The 19,596-nt window shown below is 40.9% G+C and overlaps 1 protein-coding gene across 5 annotated transcripts in view; it reads left to right on the top strand.

Annotated features, from left to right (window-relative positions):
- Positions 1–12,341: 12,341 nt before the first annotated feature.
- ZDHHC14 (zDHHC palmitoyltransferase 14) overlaps positions 12,342–19,596 on the top strand; it is a 60,608-nt gene continuing 53,353 nt past the window's right edge. For 3 of the 5 annotated variants that reach the window (XM_026705046.2, XM_026705044.2, XM_087939150.1), the window contains exon 1: positions 12,353–14,484. In XM_026705046.2, coding sequence (XP_026560831.1) covers positions 14,234–14,484 — 251 coding nt within the window. In that variant the 5' untranslated portion in view covers positions 12,353–14,233. Of the gene's footprint in view, positions 14,485–19,596 lie in introns of all 5 variants that reach the window. The other 2 variants (XM_026705047.2, XM_026705045.2) reach the window with 1 other exon arrangement.

The following is a 19,596-nucleotide window of genomic DNA, read 5'->3' as shown; positions in this document are numbered from 1 at the left end:
AGAAAACCCTATATCATTTCAGACAAGTGGTCTGAACAAATATAAAAACACACCAAAGGGAAATCAAAATATTGCAAAAGATGCAAAGGGCAAATTCATTTACATACAGTATGTTCAGAGATAATGGAAAATAGTAACAGTAACAGTATTGTCATTGTACCTTGTACAATGAAATTAAATACCATCTTCAGTGTACAGTTTACATAAGAAAACTATAAAAAAAAACCACATCCTTCACATTCTGTGCAATTGAATCGAAAACCCCTGATATTGCATTAATATTGCACTATACAGTAGAATTCAATATAGCTATTGCTCTGGGATAGAAGCTGTTTTTCAGCCTACTTGTCCTTGTCTTTATTGTCCTGTACTGTCTGCCAGATGGTAATAGTTCAAATAGCAAAGCAGGGAGGGTTATGATTATCTGCACTTTCTGCATTCCATGTATCTCCTGTTTCTTTGTTGATATACCTCCAGGGCTGGCCAAGTTTGTATGTATAGCTGTAACTCAGCATTCCACCCATCAGATGAAATATATCACAGCCTACCAAAGCTATTCCTTAATAAATGTGTTCTAGGTAGTACTGTGTTTATGATTGTTCATTTAACAATGGTTCAAAGTTATGGTCTTCAGCTTACAACCATTTGTCTAGTGACTGTTCAAAATTACAACAGCACTGAAAAAAGTGACTTAAAACTGGTACTCGCACTTACACAATCTCCATGGTCACATTATCAAAATTTAGGCACTTGACAAGTGGAATGTATTTATAAAGGTCACAACATCCCACTATTTGCGACTTGCCTAGTTGTCTTCCAACAAGCAAAGTCAATGAAGAAAGCAAGATTTGCTAATGTTGATAAGTGAATTCACTTATCAACGTTAGTGAATCACTTAACTGGAGAAAAATAGGTTTAAAATTGGGCATGACTCATTTAACAACTGTCTTGCTTAACAACAGAAATTCTAGTGTCAATTGCCCTTGTAAGTCGAGGGACATTAGTAACAACCTCAGAAAAAGTGCTTTATTTGCACTTATCACCAGCATGCTACTCCCATTGTCACATGAGCTTTAGGTTCTTGGCAACTGGCTCATATTTTCCATAGAGCTGTCTCGAGTGTCCAGGTTGGGAGGAGCTCCAGTCTCGGCTCTTCCAGGCTGAGCTTGAAATTGAGGAACGCCCCCTCACCGTCACGTGGTCCTCGGGCGCTCCCCAGTTTTTTGCTCAGCCTCGTGGCTAACAGGCTGTTTTTCCCTTGCTCCGGTCGTTCAGCATTCTAGGCCTCTCCTTCTCATCGCTTTCTACTGGATCACCGGCAGGCAGCGCAGGACTTCAGGTTTGAACTCCCCAGGGAGTGTTTTTAACTTCGAACTGTTTCCTTAGGGGAGAAAGCAGGCGCTTCGAGCGCTGCCCCCCACCGCTTCGTTTGCCGCCTAATCGCTCCGCGCGAGGCCGCTTCGTTCCTGCCTGCCTCTCCTCGCTTTGCGCCGTTCCCCCGCGACGCCTTCTAGCCCAGGGTGCGCTTCCCTGGTTCTCCCAAAGGCTCTAATCTTCCCTGGGAGTTTGCCGCTGGGGCTGCCTCCGTACTTGCGGCCTCCATCTCGGGCCCCCTGTGGCGTCCGCCATCTTGGGTGGGCCCTGGAGCGCCGCCATCTTGGGTGTGCCCTGGAGCGGCCGCCATCTTGGGTGTGCCCTGGAGCGGCCGCCATCTTGGGTGTGTCCTGGACCGGCCGCCATCTTGGGGTGCCCTGGAGTGGCCGCCATCTTGGGTGTGCCCTGGAGCGGCCGCCATCTTGGGTGTGCCCTGGAGCGGCCGCCATCTTGGGTGTGCCCTGGAGCGGCCGCCATCTTGGGTGTGCCCTGGAGCGGCCGCCATCTTGGGAGTGGCCGCATGGCCGTCTGCCATTACTAGAGGCCTTTTACAGGCCGCAGCCTTAACTGACTATTAGGCAGCCTGGGATTCCCTCGTCTCAGCCTCCTGCAGAAATAGGGTCTGTTGGCCCTGCAGCCTTTTTCCCCAGCAGGCGAAGTAGCAGCTCTGCCCCCCACCCCTTCCCGGTCCGTCCGGCAGGGGTAGCTGCCTGGCGTTCACCTTTCTGGCTGATTGGTCTCTGGGCTAGGCCTGGTTCGTACCAAACCTCTATTTTAAACAGAAAAAAATTTTTGACTAAAAGGGGGGCGTGGAGCGTGCGTTGGGATTCCCGGCCTCCGTAGGCCGCATCCAGACCTGGTTTCAGCTTACATTATTCCCTTCTGCCTGCGGCCTCAGGGTCATTGGTTCTTTTTTTCAGAGGCCTACCAGTAGGCCGCATTGTTTTCCTGACTCCTGGGCAGATCCTGGGACTGCTCAAATACCTTGCAATCCTGCCTAAGTCTCCCCCAACTAAGGAGTTAGTTGCTTGCCATGTCCCTTCCCGGTTCGCCCGGCAGGGACAGCTTGGCGTTATTCTGGCTGATTGGCCCCGGGCTGAGCCCTACTTCCCAACACGTTACAGAACAATTCTGTGGCCTTGACAAAAAAGGGGGTGCAACACGAGCACTGGGAGTTCCAGCCTCTGCTTTGGCTGTACCCAGACCCGTTAACCGCCTCGCATTAACCAAAAAAAAAAAAAAATTTTTTTCCTTTTTTTCTCTCCTCTCCAGATGGCAGACGACAATACCTCTCGTGGCACTTCTCTGAAGGCCAAGGCCAAATCCCACCACCTGCGCAAACAGGCACAGGAACCATCCAAAGCTTCCCAAAGGGATGCCCTCAGGCGACACAGGGCCCTCGAAGGGAAATTGACAGACGCTCTCAGGAGTCAAGCTCTGTGCCCGGGACCCTTCCGTTCCATCAACCTCCACCCATCCTCCTCTCCCCTCCCCTCCTGCTTCTGCTTCTCCCCCACAGCCTGGACAGGCCCCTGAGGTCACCTTGCCCACCACTGCTGTAGAACTGCGCCCGGAGGAGTCTCTCCCCATGGCGGAAATACCCGAAAACCTAATGCAGGCTATGGAGCTGGCCATCCGGCAAAGGGTAGCACAACAGATGCAGCAGCTGGCCGGCCTGGCTCCTCGGCCCGCGGCCCCCGAGGCCCTAGGATCAGCGGCCTCGCATGGTCAAGCAACTCCCCAAGAGGACTTAACCTTACCTTTGGAGTTGGAGGGAATGGAGGCCCAAGAACCCGGGGACCCTTCCCTCTTTGGGGACGAGCAGGACCTTGACATGAGGTCCCTCATAGGCAGTGAACTCTTTTCGGGAACAGGTCCCTAGAAGGGGACATGTCGGAGGGACGAGGGCCTCCCTCCAGGTCAGCCAGCGTTTCTAGGGCTCTTTAAACCACACCTATTTAGGTCCCTCCTGTTCAAAGCCAGGACCACCTCGGGCCTGAACCCCCTCCCCACCCAACCCGGCGGCGGCAGGGGTTCCTCCCGACTCTCTCTTCTCTCAGCCCGTGGCGAAACTGAGGTGATCCCTGTCCCGCCCATATTCTCAGACATGGTTTCTAGGCAGCTGGCCTCCTCGGGGCCCCCTCCCCCAACGCCCAGGACAAGCGGTTTTTAACCTGGAACCGCAGTTCTCCACCTTGCTCGATCCCCTCCCCGTGGGCGGCCCGTGGTAAGCCTGGTTTCCCGCTCTACTCCCAGCGACTCACTCGATGCTCTCCAGCCCGAGGACAAGCGAGCTGAACTGGCCCTGTGCCGCGCTCACCTCTCTGACGCTTGGGCAGTCAGGGCTTCCACTGCCGCGTCGTTTTTCACCAGGTCTTCCATCAAGTGGCTCCAGCAGCTCAAGCAACATGTCCCCACAGCCAATCTCAGGGCGCACCAGGACATTGCCAAGATCCTGGCCGCGGCCGAGTTTTCGGCAGACGCCACCTTCCAGGCGGCAAAGTTCTCCACCAGGGCCATTTCGTCCCAGGTTACCGCCCGCCGTCTACTCTGGCTCCGCCACTGGCAAGCGGACGTTAAAAACAAGACTAAGCTAGCAACAGCCCCCATCTCTGGGGGGAAGTTATTTGGACCGGTTCTCGACCCATTCCTGGCCGAGACCCGGAACAAGCGCAAGTACCTCCCTTCCCTCTCTAGGAGGTCCGACTTCAGAGGCTCCCCCTCTCCTCGCCAGGGTTCTTCTCATTCCTCCTCCTTTGCCAGATACTACCGATCCTCTCCCTATAGATCTCCCTACCGGCGGGCGGATGGGTCCGGAGGTAATCCTTCCAGGAAGCCCTCCCGGGGATCCGGGAGAGGTTCGTTCCGTCGTTCTCGATAATGCAGTCGCCCTCAGGCGCTTGTCCTTTAAAAAAAAAAAAAAAGAGGAAGGAGTGCGAGAAGGCCTACCTCTACTCCGATCTTTAACCCCTGCTTGCAACAGGCTCCTACCCCAGGAGCACTCTTGTCCTCCTCACCCTGCCCTGGGCGCCTGGTCGGCAACACATCTACCCCCATTCAATGCTAGCCGGGGTCCCTTCTTGCGCTCCCGGGCCTCACACAGATCTCTGCACCTCCCCTCCTTCTCTCTGTCCCAGAGTTCTCCCAGGGAATTCCCCACACGGGTCGGTCTTCCCAGTTTCTTGAATCCCGGTCCCAGTGCACACCTGTTGGCCTCTTTGGCGGGACTGCCTCCCGGATAGCTCCGCCTCCTCTCTAGGCCACTTGTTGAGACATCCCAATATCCAGGGGTTTTCTCCTGTTGGGCATGCCTTCCAGCGGGTCATCAGGGTTCCAGGAGAGATTCTATACCAGACGGGGACCCACCCGCAGGACTAGCCAAGCTTTGGTATGTCCCAACCTGGACACTCGAGACAGCTCTATGGAAAAGGGCGTTGGTTCTTACCTGATACGCTTCTTTTCGTAGAGCTGTTGAGAGTGTCCAGCCCCCGTAGGCCGTCTGGTGGGAAACCTGGCTGTTTGACCGAGCAATCTAATATATTTTTTTCCTGAGTGTGATGAGAACAGGACCTTCCTTCTCGTCTGTGCAAAAACCTGGGGAGCGCCCGAGGACCACGTGACGGTGAGGGCGTTCCTCAATTTCAAGCTCAGCCTGGAAGAGCCGAGACTGGAGCTCCTCCCAACCTGGACACTCTCAACAGCTCTACGAAAAGAAGCGTATCAGGTAAGAACCAACGCCCCTTTACATCCAGTTGTGGTGTCTTGCAATCACATGATCACGATGGTTGTAAATTGAGGACTATCTTGATGTTAGGTTATTAATTGCCACATTTCTCAAGTAATGATGTTAGCTGCATGGAAATGTTAGGCTCAACTTTCATTCATTAATGCATGAAAATGCATCCCCTTCTCTCAGGAAGACCAAGTTAACCAACTAAGATCAAATTCTTGTTTGCTATTATCTGTCAATTTAAACAATGGCTGGATTTGTGCATTGTGCTGAGGCACATGATGAGTTAACATGCTGTGTAAATCTAGCCATAAAATGCTTTTTTGCCTAAAACCAGGGTCTTTATACAGGAAAAGGGAAAGAAAAGGAAAGTATCTGCTTAAGATTTCATCAGATTCATTGATGAATTATGATGTGCATTATTTTAGACATGACTGCCTTTTCTTCAGCTGGAAAGACTTCTGTAATGTTTTCCAAATCAATAAACAATTTATTCAAGTTTTATTTATCCATGGGGGAGAGATCAAAAAGTCAAGTCCACTATTTCTGTTTTATAAAGACACAGCGAAGTAAAAAGGATACAGAGGGAAAAGGAATCAAGAATGCTCATGTTCTACAGTAATTTGTAATGTTATTTTAGGTGTTTTTTTTTTAAATGAGATTATTCAATTTGTTTAAATTAAATCTGCCATAGCTCACCCTTTTAATTCCAGTAAAAAATAAAGATAATAAAAGTACCACTTGTCCAATATCCTGATGATACTCCTTAATCTGTCCAGGGAGGAAATTCTTGGCCTTCCACTCAGGACATCTCCCTTCAATCCAGCACCATAGAAAAGTAGAAAGGAAGGTTCAAGTAGTCCTCAACTTTGATCACAATTGAGCCAAAAAATTCTGTTATTAAATGAGACATTTGTTGAGTTTTGTCCCATTTTATGACTTTTCTGGCCACAATTGTTAAGTGAATCACTGCAGTTGATAAGTTAGTAACCCAGTTGTTAAATGAATCTGATTTCCTCATTGACTTTGCTCGTCAGAAGGTGACAAAAGATTATCATATAACCTTGCGACACAGCAATGGTCATAAGTATGCCAACCATCTGAATTTTGATCACGTGATGATGGGGATGCTACAAAGGTCGTAAGTGTGAAAAACGGACATGTCACTTTTTTAGTGCTGTTGTAGCTTTGAATGGTCACTAAATGAACTGTTGTAAGTCAAGGACTACCTGTATTTGAGATCTTCCCACCCAGACACAAGAAATGCAGACATTAACAAGTCTTGTACCATTCCTGAAACATAAGAACTAGCAGGGCAGTTCTGCATATAGGGAAAACTTCAATGGGCATTTCTCTTACTAAGCCAATTAGTAAATTTCTAAATATAAAAAAATATTATTGAAAAAAGGGCAATATGCTGGAAAAAAGGTAGAATTTTAATTTTTATATCTATATAACAGAACCGGTATAGGGTATTTGCTTCTAGTAACTGGACAAGGACATCATATTCTCAGATAGATTAACATGATTCGCACATTGCACTATACAATAATGCTTGTCTCTGGACTTGAACAGCATATAAACTGATGCTATTAATTAATTAAGATTGTGATTCATTTGTTTTAGCATAATATGTTAATGAACCCATCCAATTGTGCCATATTCATGGATGCTCAGTTCATCAATTCAGAACAGAACTGTACTGGGATATGCTGAATTAGTTCTGATTTGGAGAATTTGTTTTTGAGCAGTCAAACCACTCCTGGAACACTATGGCTTGGGAAAAAATCTGGCATAGTCCAAAGTTTCCTGGGATGTTCTATTCCCAAATCCATGAGTTTTGCTCAATTAAACGAATTAATTCAATTAACTACTTGAAAGAAATCCAGAAAAATCTGAGATTCAAGAAGTATATTTATATGGAGAACAAATCATTCCCTTGTGTATGTAGATGATACTGTGTCTGATTTAACTTATTTCCTGCACAAATGAATATTGAGTTATGAATAAAGTATTTAGGTCTTCCTAGGTATTTTGTTTTAGTAGTACTTTTCTTACTAGACTTTTAATTAATATGATACAGCTTATATCAACTTTTTATATTACATACATTCTTAATGAGTTTAGTAAGTTTCTTCTATCTTGAATATTAATTCAGCCACTGTCCAGGAAAGTGTTAACAAACTCAAGACTCTTTTTCTCTTTTCCAAATCAATATAATGAATTGGTCTAAAAGGTGCACGAACACCTTGTTTGTGTGTGTTGGTGTTGACAAATTAACACACCTGCCAGTCTTGAAACAGATTATTTACAATAATTTTCTCCTGTACAAAACTCTAGCTCTAGCAGGTAAGATGGCATGAGACATAGAAAGACAGAATTGTGGTATTTCTCATAATAAAAATCTTATCTAATTTCAGACGTTGTAAAGGTCAGAGTTAGCGGCTCTCTCTTCAGAATATGTTTGTTCTTCTCTAGCACTACTCCTGATTGGCTCTGGCAAATCTTATAGATTGCTGTATTCTAAGAAATAATGGTATGTAAATATTGGAAAATAAGTTATGATCAATTCTCTCCTATATGATATTCACCTAAGCTTAAATTTTTTTACTCTCATGAGGCTGAATAATATGAAAATCTTTCTATTGCATCAAAGAGTTTTGTATCCTGGTTCCCTAAATGTGTCAGATCTAGACTTTAAACCTCTAAGAAACTGGTTTGGTTAGTCAATTTGCTTAGTTTTCACTTGGCATCTTGTATAAATTTCAACAAATCATACTTTGACACAGAGTACAGTTACTATAAGGACACTACCATATCAAACATGATCGTTAATTGGCAGCAAAAGCTAGTGCTCTCTTAATGTCTTTGTATCTCTCTTTGATGCTTGCCTATATTTTGCAGATATGTAGATCTAGCAAAGAGTATCCTAAAGAGTAGTTTATACATTCACATCCCCAGCCTAAAGTAAAGGTTATGATATATCATAAAAGTGCTAAAATAAGTACTTTGTTGCACCAATAATGGTATTGACAGAGAACTTGAAGATCTCTGTATACCTGCTCTAGTGTACATAAACGTTATGTATTGTGGAATAGCAATATTATAAAAATATTTTTATAATATACTTCCTAAGACCTTTCTTTTAAGCATAATTTGCAAGTCAAACCACAGCTTGGAGGTTATACTAACAATAGGGTTGCAAAAATCTGCATGACAACTAGCTGACATTTTTAGACTTTTCTGTATCCCATTGTATCTCATAGATACTCTGATTTTTGTAGCCCAGATCCAGAAGTTGTATGTTTTAGTTTAATAGAACTCAATTCATTCCACTCCTCATAATTTTCAAGCTGGCACTATGTTTCACTCTTACTCTTATCAACCCTCCAAAATGTGAGTTATAATTGGAAGCATGATGGAATCAACCATAAGGGCAATCTAGATTGTGCTATTCCTATTTGGATCCAGAATAGAACAGAACAGAATAACAGAGTTGGAAGGGACCTTGGAGGTCTTCTAGTCCAACCCCCTGCTCAGGCAGGAAAACCTATACCATTTCAGACAGATGGTTGTCCAATCTCTTCTTTAAAAATTCCAGTGTTGGAACATTTACAACTTCTGAAGGCAAGTTGTTGCACTGATTAATTGTTCTGTCAGGAAATTTCTTAGTTGTAAGTTGCTTCTCTCCTTGATTAGTTTCTACCCATTGCTTGTCTTACTCTCAGGTGCTTTGGAGAATAGCTTGACTCCCTCTTCTTTGTGAATGAGATATTGGAATACTGCTATCATGTCACCCCTAGTCCTTCTTTTCATCAGACTAGACATACCCATACCTTAAGTTTTTGGCTTAGCAAGGTGTCTTAATACTGTTAAGTCTTCTTATACTCCCCTACTTTAACAAACAGGCAAATACTGAATTAGCTTATTAGTATCTGCTGAAGTAAAACTACATAGCTTTTTATGCTTGTGGGAAGTTACCTTAGTAGTACAAGCAGTGACTAAGCTTTTTTCAGTGTTGACCTAGGATCCTAAGATCCATTGCAGATTATTCAAACAAGAAAAAGGTCAGCTCAGCAAGTTTTGTTTGCAGGTTGAAAATACATAGACTTAGTTACATGCAAGTGAGGAAAAAATGTCTTTGGGCACGGCAGCTAGAATAAACCAGTGATTTTTTCAAACTTGACAAGTTTAAGATGTATGGATTTCAATTCCCAGAATTCTAGCTGTTGAAGTCCATACAGTTTAAGAGTTGTCAAGTTTGAAAAATTCTAAAATAAACAGCATGAAGTCTGCCATTTTTTTTATTTCTAGGCAATTGCTTTGTACAATTACCATCAGAAAGTGTAGGCTAGTAATAGTATTTATGCTATGGAATTATTTACTAGATGGTTCTGTTGCTAGTAGGATGGCAGAAAAAAGAAAGGGTATGAAGGCCTTTGCCTTCCCTGAATTTGATGTCAGCTAAACCTTTGGGACTAGAATTCATATTGTTATTAGCAAGCCTGTTCCAGCAGTAACACAACCACTAATTAGTTCAGCTGATATTAATTCTGAATTGGCACTTGTCTATGTCCTCACAAGTGCACTAACATTTCAACTGGACTGAATAAGAAACTGAAGACATTTAAAATTTCTTAATTCCCATGCCCTGTCAACTCATGTCCATGAAATATACTACAAACATCAGATTTATTATAGTGTTATATCTAGAACAGATTCATTCTAATCAATAGTACTTAAATTGCTTTGAAGCGGTTGTTTCTAGTGGGTCTACTGCACAAATTATTGTATCTTCAGATTCATGAACCTTTCTTACACACACACACAGAGTCATTCACTCACTCACCCCACAGAGTTGTTGTTATGAAACAGGAGTGTCAATCTCGAGGCGTCATGTCATTACGTGATGTATTGATTTTTCCCCCCTATGCTAAAATGGGGGTGGGCGTGGCCAACATATGACACATCCAGCCTGCGGGATGCAGGTTTGACACCCTTGTTATGGAGAACATAAGAAGGTATGATGGATATGTTTGTCATCTTGAGTTCTTTGTAAAATTAATAAAGGCTGGATACTAATAAATAAAATACAAAGACATCAGTTAGATAATTTTTATTTCAAATTGCTTGTTTATTTTGCGTTATAAGGTGACAAAACGGGTCTATTATTCTGCCTGCAAAGCCTGCAGAGGCTTTTTTCAAGTCTCTGGGAGGCCGAAAAAGGCCTCAAACCAGCCAAAGATCAACTGTGAGGCACGTGCATGGGCAGTGAGGTAAATTTGCCCGCAGCTCGTATGCTGGCACAAATGGCTCTGCATGCCATGCATGCCATAGGTTCACCATCATGGGGGTAGAGCAATTGCCAACATATGCATATGATATCACTGACAAATGATACAGATGTTTTGCAACATTTGCATTAAGATGTCAAAGCACGCAACTTCATTTGATGTCATTGAGGCTTCATCTAGAAATCTAGATTTAAGGGAAATGTTTTAAGGGTGGGATTGAAGAGTAGAACAAGTTGTTTCTTGAAGCTTCCCATTCCCATTCAAGAAAACAGGAAGAAAATGCTGATAAAATTTAGCAATTTTTACCTCTTAATTTTCAGTTGTACAATGTGGTACCACATGCCAGGAATTGATATTAAATTCTTATTTCACAGGCCAAACCCGAGATCAGCAGGATTTGCCCATTTGCATGCACTGAACTATAGTTCTAATGTTTTTTAATACTAAATGTTTCAGCAACTGAAACATTTTAAGAAGAAAAATATATTATAGTTAATTTTATTACCCCCATGGCTGACATTGAGAAATACCAAAATACCTTCCAGTTTCAATTAATGTAGATTCTTGTACTTTGCTCTATGAAATAAACAGATCATTAAATTTTCTCTGTGTGGTGTGTGTTTAAACTTGACACTTTTAAGATGTGATATTTTAAATATTTCCATATTGGGAGAAACATATTTTATTACATCACTATTTCTTTGTAGGAAGCTAATATTCCATACAGCATGTTTCCAAATTATTTTAAAAGGCAAATTAGAATGATTGCCTTGCATTTCTTTATATTTCCATTTCTATTTGAAGCTTTTTTTACAATAAAATCAATACAATGAAAATCCATTATGTTAGGTTATTGAAATGATCTGTGACTAAAGAGATGAGCATGATCTCTAATTCGTGGAACACCATTGAACTCTCAAAAATCACAAAACAAGATTTTCTGAATCATTTGGGGAAATTGTAGGGTCTGAACTTTTGTGTTTAATACAAATCTGAACCTGCATAATGTAACTACTTCCCTCAAATATATTCAATTTTTTTTTTCTGGAAGACATTTTGGTAATCTGTGTGGGTGTTAGCATGGCTCAAAATGTAATGTAAAAATTAAAAAGTGTGGGCAAGTTTGTAATATAAAAGAAAATGGCAAAATTAACATAGTTATAATAGGAAATACAATGGGAATAACAGAAGAACCGCGGGGGGGGGGGAGAAAACTCGAAAGGAGACGACAATAAACTCAAAGTATACGGTATAAATAGCATTAAAAAAAACTTTGTGGTTCTCAACAGACTTAACACAATTCAATTTATTCAGTTAAACCGGTGATCTGACCCAGGTTCCGGAACCCTCCAGGCACGACGAATAACAGCTTCCACGTTCAGACAAGTTGGGTAAGTCTAACTGAAACTTACAAATAAATAAAAAGTGTGTTTTTCACCGGGCAAAGCGGCAATATTTAGAATTAGCTATCTATTAGTACTGTGCTAATACTAATTACCAATTATTAATTTCCCCAAACCCCAAAAACTTTAAGACTGTCTACTATTGACCTCACCCCTTTCCTAAGAGGTCTGTAGGGGGCGTGCATAAGCGCACCAACGTGCCTGCAGTCCCTGTCCTATTGTTTCTTTTATTTTTTATTTTTCTTATATGTACTCATATATGTATTCATAACTATGTTTTTATTTATACCTATTATCTTATAAGCAATTGACAAATAAGATAAATAAATAAATAAATAATCTCCCTCCTCCCTTTCGTTTTCCCTTTAATCTCTCGCCCCTTTTCCCGTCCCTCCCTGCCTTCCTAGCACAAATTATACTGCTGGCGATTTAAGAGGGAGGAACGAGGCAAATGAATTTGGGATTCTGGGATATGTAGTCTCGTCCTTTTTCCTCTCCCGCCTCCTTCCTATGCGTTTCTTACGTATCTCGCCGTCCCACGCGGAAGGGGGGGAGGCCCGGCATACATTTCCCAGAATGCTGCAAAAGAGAGGGAGGGGTTTTGTGTTAGGGTTAGAGAGACAGGGAGCCGGCCACAAACGGCGCGTGGCGCTTTGAGTTTTCGGGCGGTTAGCTGGCGGGGGTGGAGAGGCGGGGTTTCTCCTTTGGCGTCCCGTGACCCGCAGGTGGGCGAGCGCGCGGGGGTGCCAGAAGTGGGAGGCAGTTCCTCCGGCGGCCGCGTGGAGCGCTGGGGAGTCGCTGTCTCCGGCTTCTGCGTGCGCGCCGGGCCGAGTGACACGGCCCTCTGCTGTTGCGGCGAAGGGAAGGAGAGAGACCGCGGAAGGCGACCGGTCGATGAAATAAACCGATCGGAGGCTGCCCCTGCCTCGTGGAAGTAGGCGGTGGGAGACGCACGCAAGCAGCTGCTCTGCCTTCCCCGGCCAAGACTGAGCCCGTGAGGCGGACGGTCACGGGCAGAGCCGCCGCCACCGCCGCCTTCCAAGCGGCTGACAATGAAAGTGAAAGGCAGGAGCCGCGGAAGGGGAGGTGGAGGCGGCGGCTGCCCCCGGGGTTGCGCCTGCCGCCGCCCCCACCGTGCTGAGTGATCCCGACCTTTCCCTGTGCGCTTCTCTCAGGGAACGTTCCCGAAGAAAGAAAGCTGCCGCCTCTGTTTCTGCCTCCTCGGAACATTGGCCGGGTTTTCCTCGCGGGGACCCACGAAGAGGGTGCAACGTGTGAACGCTGGCTCGTCTCCTTTCGCTCGCCTGCAGCTGCTTTTCGAGTGGGGCCGTGTGGATCCTAGACGGCGACGGGAGAGGCGGCGGCGGCGGCGGCTGGTGGTCCTGCGACGGCCGCCGCGATTCAGGTGGCTTCTCCGCACCCCTCCGCTCCGCTTGGCGTTGAGAGCGGGGAGAGAAGGTGGCTGCGCGGAATAAGCCCAGTTTAAAGTAGAAGCAGAAAGCCAACTGTCCTTGCCGTTTTCCTCGACGTTTCCTATTGCGGCTGCTGTTTTCCCCTGGAAGACGGATTGCGGTGGTGTAGCGGAATTTGGGGGGTCTCCCCTGGCTTGAAGGAGAAAAGTGGAGAGAGATCAGTCAGTACCTCTAAAACTGGAAGTTATTTTTGCCTGACAAGCCTGAATCAATAATAAAGTGGCCTGAGGACAGCTTTACTTTGTTTTTTTGCATTCCCCCCCCCCTTTGAAATTGGCATTATTTTATAATGGTATATTAAAAAAAATGAACACTGGCTTGAAACTTGCCTTGTCTTACACCTTTTTCCAGGGAAGGCACTGAACACATTTTTATTTTGCGTTTGGAAAGACCTTTTATAATGACAAAAAATAGGAACTAATCTCTTGCCATTGGAAGGAGAAAAAGACCATAGTGGGAAAAAAAATTGGTTATTATAGTTTGTTTTTCAGTTGCTGCGCTTAGAGTTGGTTTTTGTTCAGAACAATTCGTACAGATTCTACTTTTAAGAATTTTTTAGAAATCTTTGTGAGGAGGATTTTGATTAGAGACTGCTTCCCTCAAAACCTGACCCAAGTACTTTAAAAGTGGAATGTGAAGTAAAGCTGAGCAGTTTCTTAAACAGAAGGCAAAATGTTTTAAAACCATAAAGTTCTATGTTTAATTGACAACTGTTTTATATCTAAGCCTTTTTCATTCCTATTTTATTCTATGATTATGCACTTTGGTTTTTATTTAATTGTGAAAAAGGGAAAAATTACTGTACTTATATATTCATAAATTACAGCTTTGAAATCTTTAACAGAGAATTGGGAATTTTAAAATGCCACGATAAGCTTGTTTTAATAAAACACCCAATAGTGTCTTCTTCAGAAGTTTTAGACAAGTGTTGCTGGAGGGGTTCCTCCTTATTCTCCATTAATGAGTCCTGGTGGTGGTGTTGGAGGACCCATGAAAGACTGTGAATACAGTCAGATCAGCACTCATAGCTCCTCTTCTCCCATGGAGTCCCCCCATATGAAGAAAAGCATTTCCAAGAGAAAATGGGAGGTTTTCCCTGGAAGAAACAAATTTTTTTGCAATGGAAGGATCATGATGGCTCGACAGTCTGGAGTCTTCTACTTGACACTTGTTCTTATTTTGGTTACCAGTGGACTCTTTTTTGCATTTGAGTAAGTGCCATTAAAGTTTTTTTTTCACCTGTTTCTTACTAATAGAACTATGCAAGAATTCAGGTATCTCATTGATGCTAGGCTGTATCAGTAATTTATACTGCATTCATGATTTATATGTTTAATTTAATTCTTGAAAACTTTGAAGTTGAATAATTGTCAATTTGGTATGATCTAGACAGATGAGATTTCAACTCCAGTTTAAAAGTAATGCTGGTCTTTTGCAGTGGAAAGAAGTTTTTAAATGATACAGAATTTTAAAGTACTAATGTTCATTGAAAAGTTTACTAATTTGTCATTTCATAAAGTTCCATTAAGGCAACTAGCTATTTATGCTTGAGAATACTTCCACAATCAGTGCAGAAGCTGTATATTTCTCCCGCTCTAGTCAAAAATGTCTATAATAAGTTGTTATATATCAGGTTAATGGTTTATCAATAAGCATAATCCATGACATTATATAGTAGGCTTGGATATTATTTGTATGATCTGCCTAATACGCAATCGTTTTGGGTTTTCCATCAAACTTGCTAACTCATGGAAGACAAAAAACTGTCCAGGCTAAAGATATTTCATAATATCCCCTTTTCTTGACTGTTATTCTATTTTTTCCTCTCTGCTGTTAATTAGTACAGGTTCCCTTTTTAAAAGGGGAAATAATATTTTCTCTAAATGCACTTGCACATGTCAGTATGTTATATCCTTGATATCTCAAAGTTATATTCATGATAATAGAGCAAAGTTAAGTTAATATGTTGTAAAAAAATTTTTGTAGATATTTGAGAATGCATTGCATATGATGCAATAAAAATAGATAAAGTTTTCTAATATGGGTAGTCCTCAACTTACAGCCATTTGTTTAGTGGTTGAAGTTACAACAGCACTGAAAAAAATGACTTATGACAGTTTTTCACACTTAAGACCATTGAAGCACCCCATGATCAAATGTTTGGCAACTGACTTTATATTAATGACAATTGCAGTGTCCCAGGGTCATGTGACCATCTTTTGTGCCCTTTTGACAAGCAAAGTCAATGGGAAATCTAGATTTACTTAACAACCATGTTACTAACTTAACAAAAGCAGTGATTTACCCACCAACTGTGGGTAAATGGTCATAAAATGAACAAAACTCAACTGTCTTGCTTAATAACAGAAGTTTGGAGCTCGATTGCGATCATAAGTCAAGGACTACCTATATATTTAGACTATCCAGTGTATTTAATAAATACATTTTCTAAGCATGAATTCTAGATAAAGAAATTATATTGATTGTGAATCTTGATAATTAAGTGAAAAAATGTTTGGATAATCCATTATCCAAATTAAAGACCCAAATTGTTGGGGGAAATATGCTGACTCTGTAAACGCTTAGAGAGGGCTGTAAAGCACTATAAAGTGGTATAGAAGTCTATTGCTATTTAACTAATCATTTATTATGAGCTATAGTTTAGAATTTATTTTCTGTTCATGGAAAATGTATCACTATCAGCTTATTGATTTAATTATGATAAAGTGCCAAATTTTAATTCCTGATATGCATTTTGATTTTTCCTCACCTCATTAAAAACACATTATTTACACTTGGCATAAAAGAGTAGCAGCTGAAGTTATGACTATAATCCTGACAAGCGTTCTAACTGGTACAAACTGGCACTATTATTGGCTTGTTCTGGGAAAAAAAAAACTTGCCTGCAAATGAGGTTTTCTACAGGAGCAAGTTTTTTATAGAATGAAAACACAAATGAGTGGGCGTCTTACATAATCCTGTAATGTTAAATAAAAATAGAATGTCTTCAATTTTATATTAATTTATAAAATGATGTAATTAAAAAGAAGACAAAGCTATTGAAAGAATTTTTTGATAAATCAACCTGCCTTTTGTTTCTAAGTAAGTTGCAGCATGAATGGTAGGCAAATTTTCTGTCTGGTGCTTTATGCAGGGACTGAAAGAGTTCTTAGAAGTTATGATCTCCACCTGAATAGTGGTTGGTGATAGTTACCCCAGATTATATTATGATCAGTATATGTTGATGTTATTCTTTCTGGCAGTAGCATGCATTTATATACAGTAGTAATGATTACAAATTTGTTCACCCAGGATTTTTTTTCCCCTGTCAGTATGTTAAAGCATGATGGTTTAAGCAATCTAATGACAAATCCTTATCCACAGAAAGCCAAATTGATCCAACAGAAAGAAGCAAGACAAGCAGTATTCAGCTGCTGGAAGTTGTATTTGTTTCATTAATTTTGGTTTATTATTTTGAACATAGATTCATCATTTTTATTTATTTTCTTCAAAGAGAAATATTCAATATTTTTTAGAACGGTTACTTCTTTTTCAGATAATAAGCTACTGTGCAGGAAAAAATATTTTTTCTTTAAAAGAAGCAATTATTTCTTCAGGATTGCACTATAGAATTTTATGAATTATTTTAGAATTCACTTGAAAAGTTATACAATAGAAGAGGAAAATAAAATACAGGTAGTCCTTAACTTTCAACCACAACTGATCCCAAAATTTCTGTTGCTACGGTAAATGAAACAGTTATTCAGTGAATTCTGCTGAATTGTATGACCTTTCTTGCCACAGTTGTTAAATTAGTCACAGAGTTAAGTGAATCTGACTTCCCCATTAACTTCACTTGTAAAAAGGTCACAAAAGGGGGGGGTCACATAACCCTGGGATACTGCCACATCATTAATATGAGTCATTGTCACGTCTAAATTTTGATCACATGACCTTGGGGATGCTGCAACGGTCATGAGTGTGAATAAAGTTACAAATTGCTTTTTCAGTGCCATTGTAACTTTGAACGGTCACTAAATGAATTGTAAGTTGAGGACTACCTGTACTGTATTTTGTCCTACTCTATTAGTAGCTGTAACGAAATACTGAGAGACTAATAATCCAATAAAAATGATAAACCTGCTTTGTATGTTTCAGCTAAAGGCCCAAGCATCTATATATAATGAAGGACGTTATTTTATCTCTTACCTTAATTTGGGAAACATTTTTTCTGGAAGTGTTATATTGTCCTGTCTCATATTAGGCAATGAATACAGGTATACACTACTATTTTTTCATTGGAAGTGCTGACATAAACTTTTACCAGTTGAAGTGCCCTAATATTAATCTGTAAATTATTTTCCTCTAATTCATTAAATTCTTAGTATAATGTCTGGACAACTATAATTATAGTTTCTATGAATATTGTGGAAATTCCAAATAAAATTTATGGATATGCGAAAAAACAATATTGCACGAAGAACAGGGTGCAAAGATAGGTATGGAAATACAGAGAGCATTTTTTGATGTATTTTTGTTACATAACCATAGGGAAACCTTTCTAGTTTCCTTTGGGTTGATAAATACAGTACTTTGAAACTGTGTGCATAAGAAACGTGTTAACAGTTATTATCATCTACATATCTTAAAGTCTAAGGCTATCTAACAAGATAGAAGTATTCTAGGTAGTGTATATTTTTACTTTTTAAAATGGGATGTAAGAATTCAAATACTTTGAAGTGAGTTTTTTTCTTTACATACTTCAGAGCCATTCATATGCCCCAGAAGCATTAGTCCAAAGCCAGAATATTATAGTATCTCTTGTATGGTAAGAAAAGAGACCTGCCTAAATAAATAATTTTATATCTACATCACAATGTTTATTATTAAATATTGTTATATCATTTAAAAGTTACCTTGCCGTATGTAAACATACAGGACTGGAATCACAAAGTATGACCCATTATTAAAAGGCTGCTATGCGACCTTTTAGAAGTCCCAGTTCCTTCTACAGTTTAAAAGTTATTAAAGAGTAGTATGTACAACACACCTTGCAATTATAAAAGATTACTTTATTAGTACATGGTAGTATATTTCATCACACTTTAAGAATTGAAAGCTACTATTCACATTTTCAAACTTTGTTTTTGGACATTTTGAAATAATCTCGCGTTATGTGTTGAATCAATTTTAATTTTAAAAATACTGAACATTTATTAGCATAAGACTTAATTGAATGGAAGATGATTGAATGGAAGAATGAATGAATGTGTTTATGAGTAAAGGTGAAGGTTTCCCCTGTCCAGTTGTGTCAGACTCTAAGGGGGAGTGCTCATCTTTGTTTCTTAGCCAAGGGAGCACATGTTGCCTGAAAACATTTCTATGGTTGTGGCCAACATGACTACACACCAAGGTACACGGAACTGCTGTTGTCTTCCCATCAAAGTGAGAAGTATTTATCTACTTATATTTGCATGTTTTCGAACTGCTAGATGAGCAGGAGCTGGAGCAAGTAACAGGAGCTCATCCCTTCACACTGCACTCAGGTCTCAAACCTCAGTGTCTTAACTGATGAGCCATCATTGTCCCATTTATGTATAGATATGCTCAGAAAGAACTGTAGAAGCTCTTTGGGGAATGTGATTTTCTCTCATCCCTTGAATACTTCTGAGAGGGTGAAGACTCTTCTGAACAAAGTGAGATTAGATGAAATGGGGAATGATTGTTATAAAGAAAATGGAAAGCCTGCCCAATCTTCACTCGAGTGATATATACCCTATAGAATATGTTTTAGGGTATGCACAGTATGCTGCGGGAATGTGGAAATGGATAAGTTGTAATTATACATTGTTGGATGTAGTAAAATTTAAAACATCTGGAAATGAAGAGGGTAATCTAATATAATACAAAAACACGATTAGAAACGTTAATTGTTTGTATTGAATAAGATGCAGCCTATAATTAAATAGGCCAGAATTTTTTAAAACTGCTTTCCTTTCCCTAAATTTCTGCTTCCTGGCTAATATTAATTACAAAAATACTTGGTAAAAAACAATTCTGGATCTTAACATGTCTTGTTGATTAAAAAAATAATTTTCTATATATATATATATATATAAACTTCTATCCATACACCATAACTCTAGCTGGTTTACAAACAACAATCAAGACAGTAAAAAAGCATGTAATTTGGAAATAGTTGGTAGATGTAAATACCTATTTTAACATCAACATTTTAAAAAGCACTCCTTTGTATCCAAATAAGTCTATTTGTGTTATACAATTAATTTGCTCTTTGCCATAATTGAGTTGAGTATACAATG

The sequence above is a fragment of the Pseudonaja textilis genome, chromosome 1, assembly GCF_049901715.1.
Source record: "Pseudonaja textilis isolate UNSWEBS1 chromosome 1, rPseTex1.2, whole genome shotgun sequence".
NCBI lineage: Eukaryota > Metazoa > Chordata > Lepidosauria > Squamata > Elapidae > Pseudonaja > Pseudonaja textilis.
This window is presented reverse-complemented; position numbering and strand designations above follow the sequence as displayed.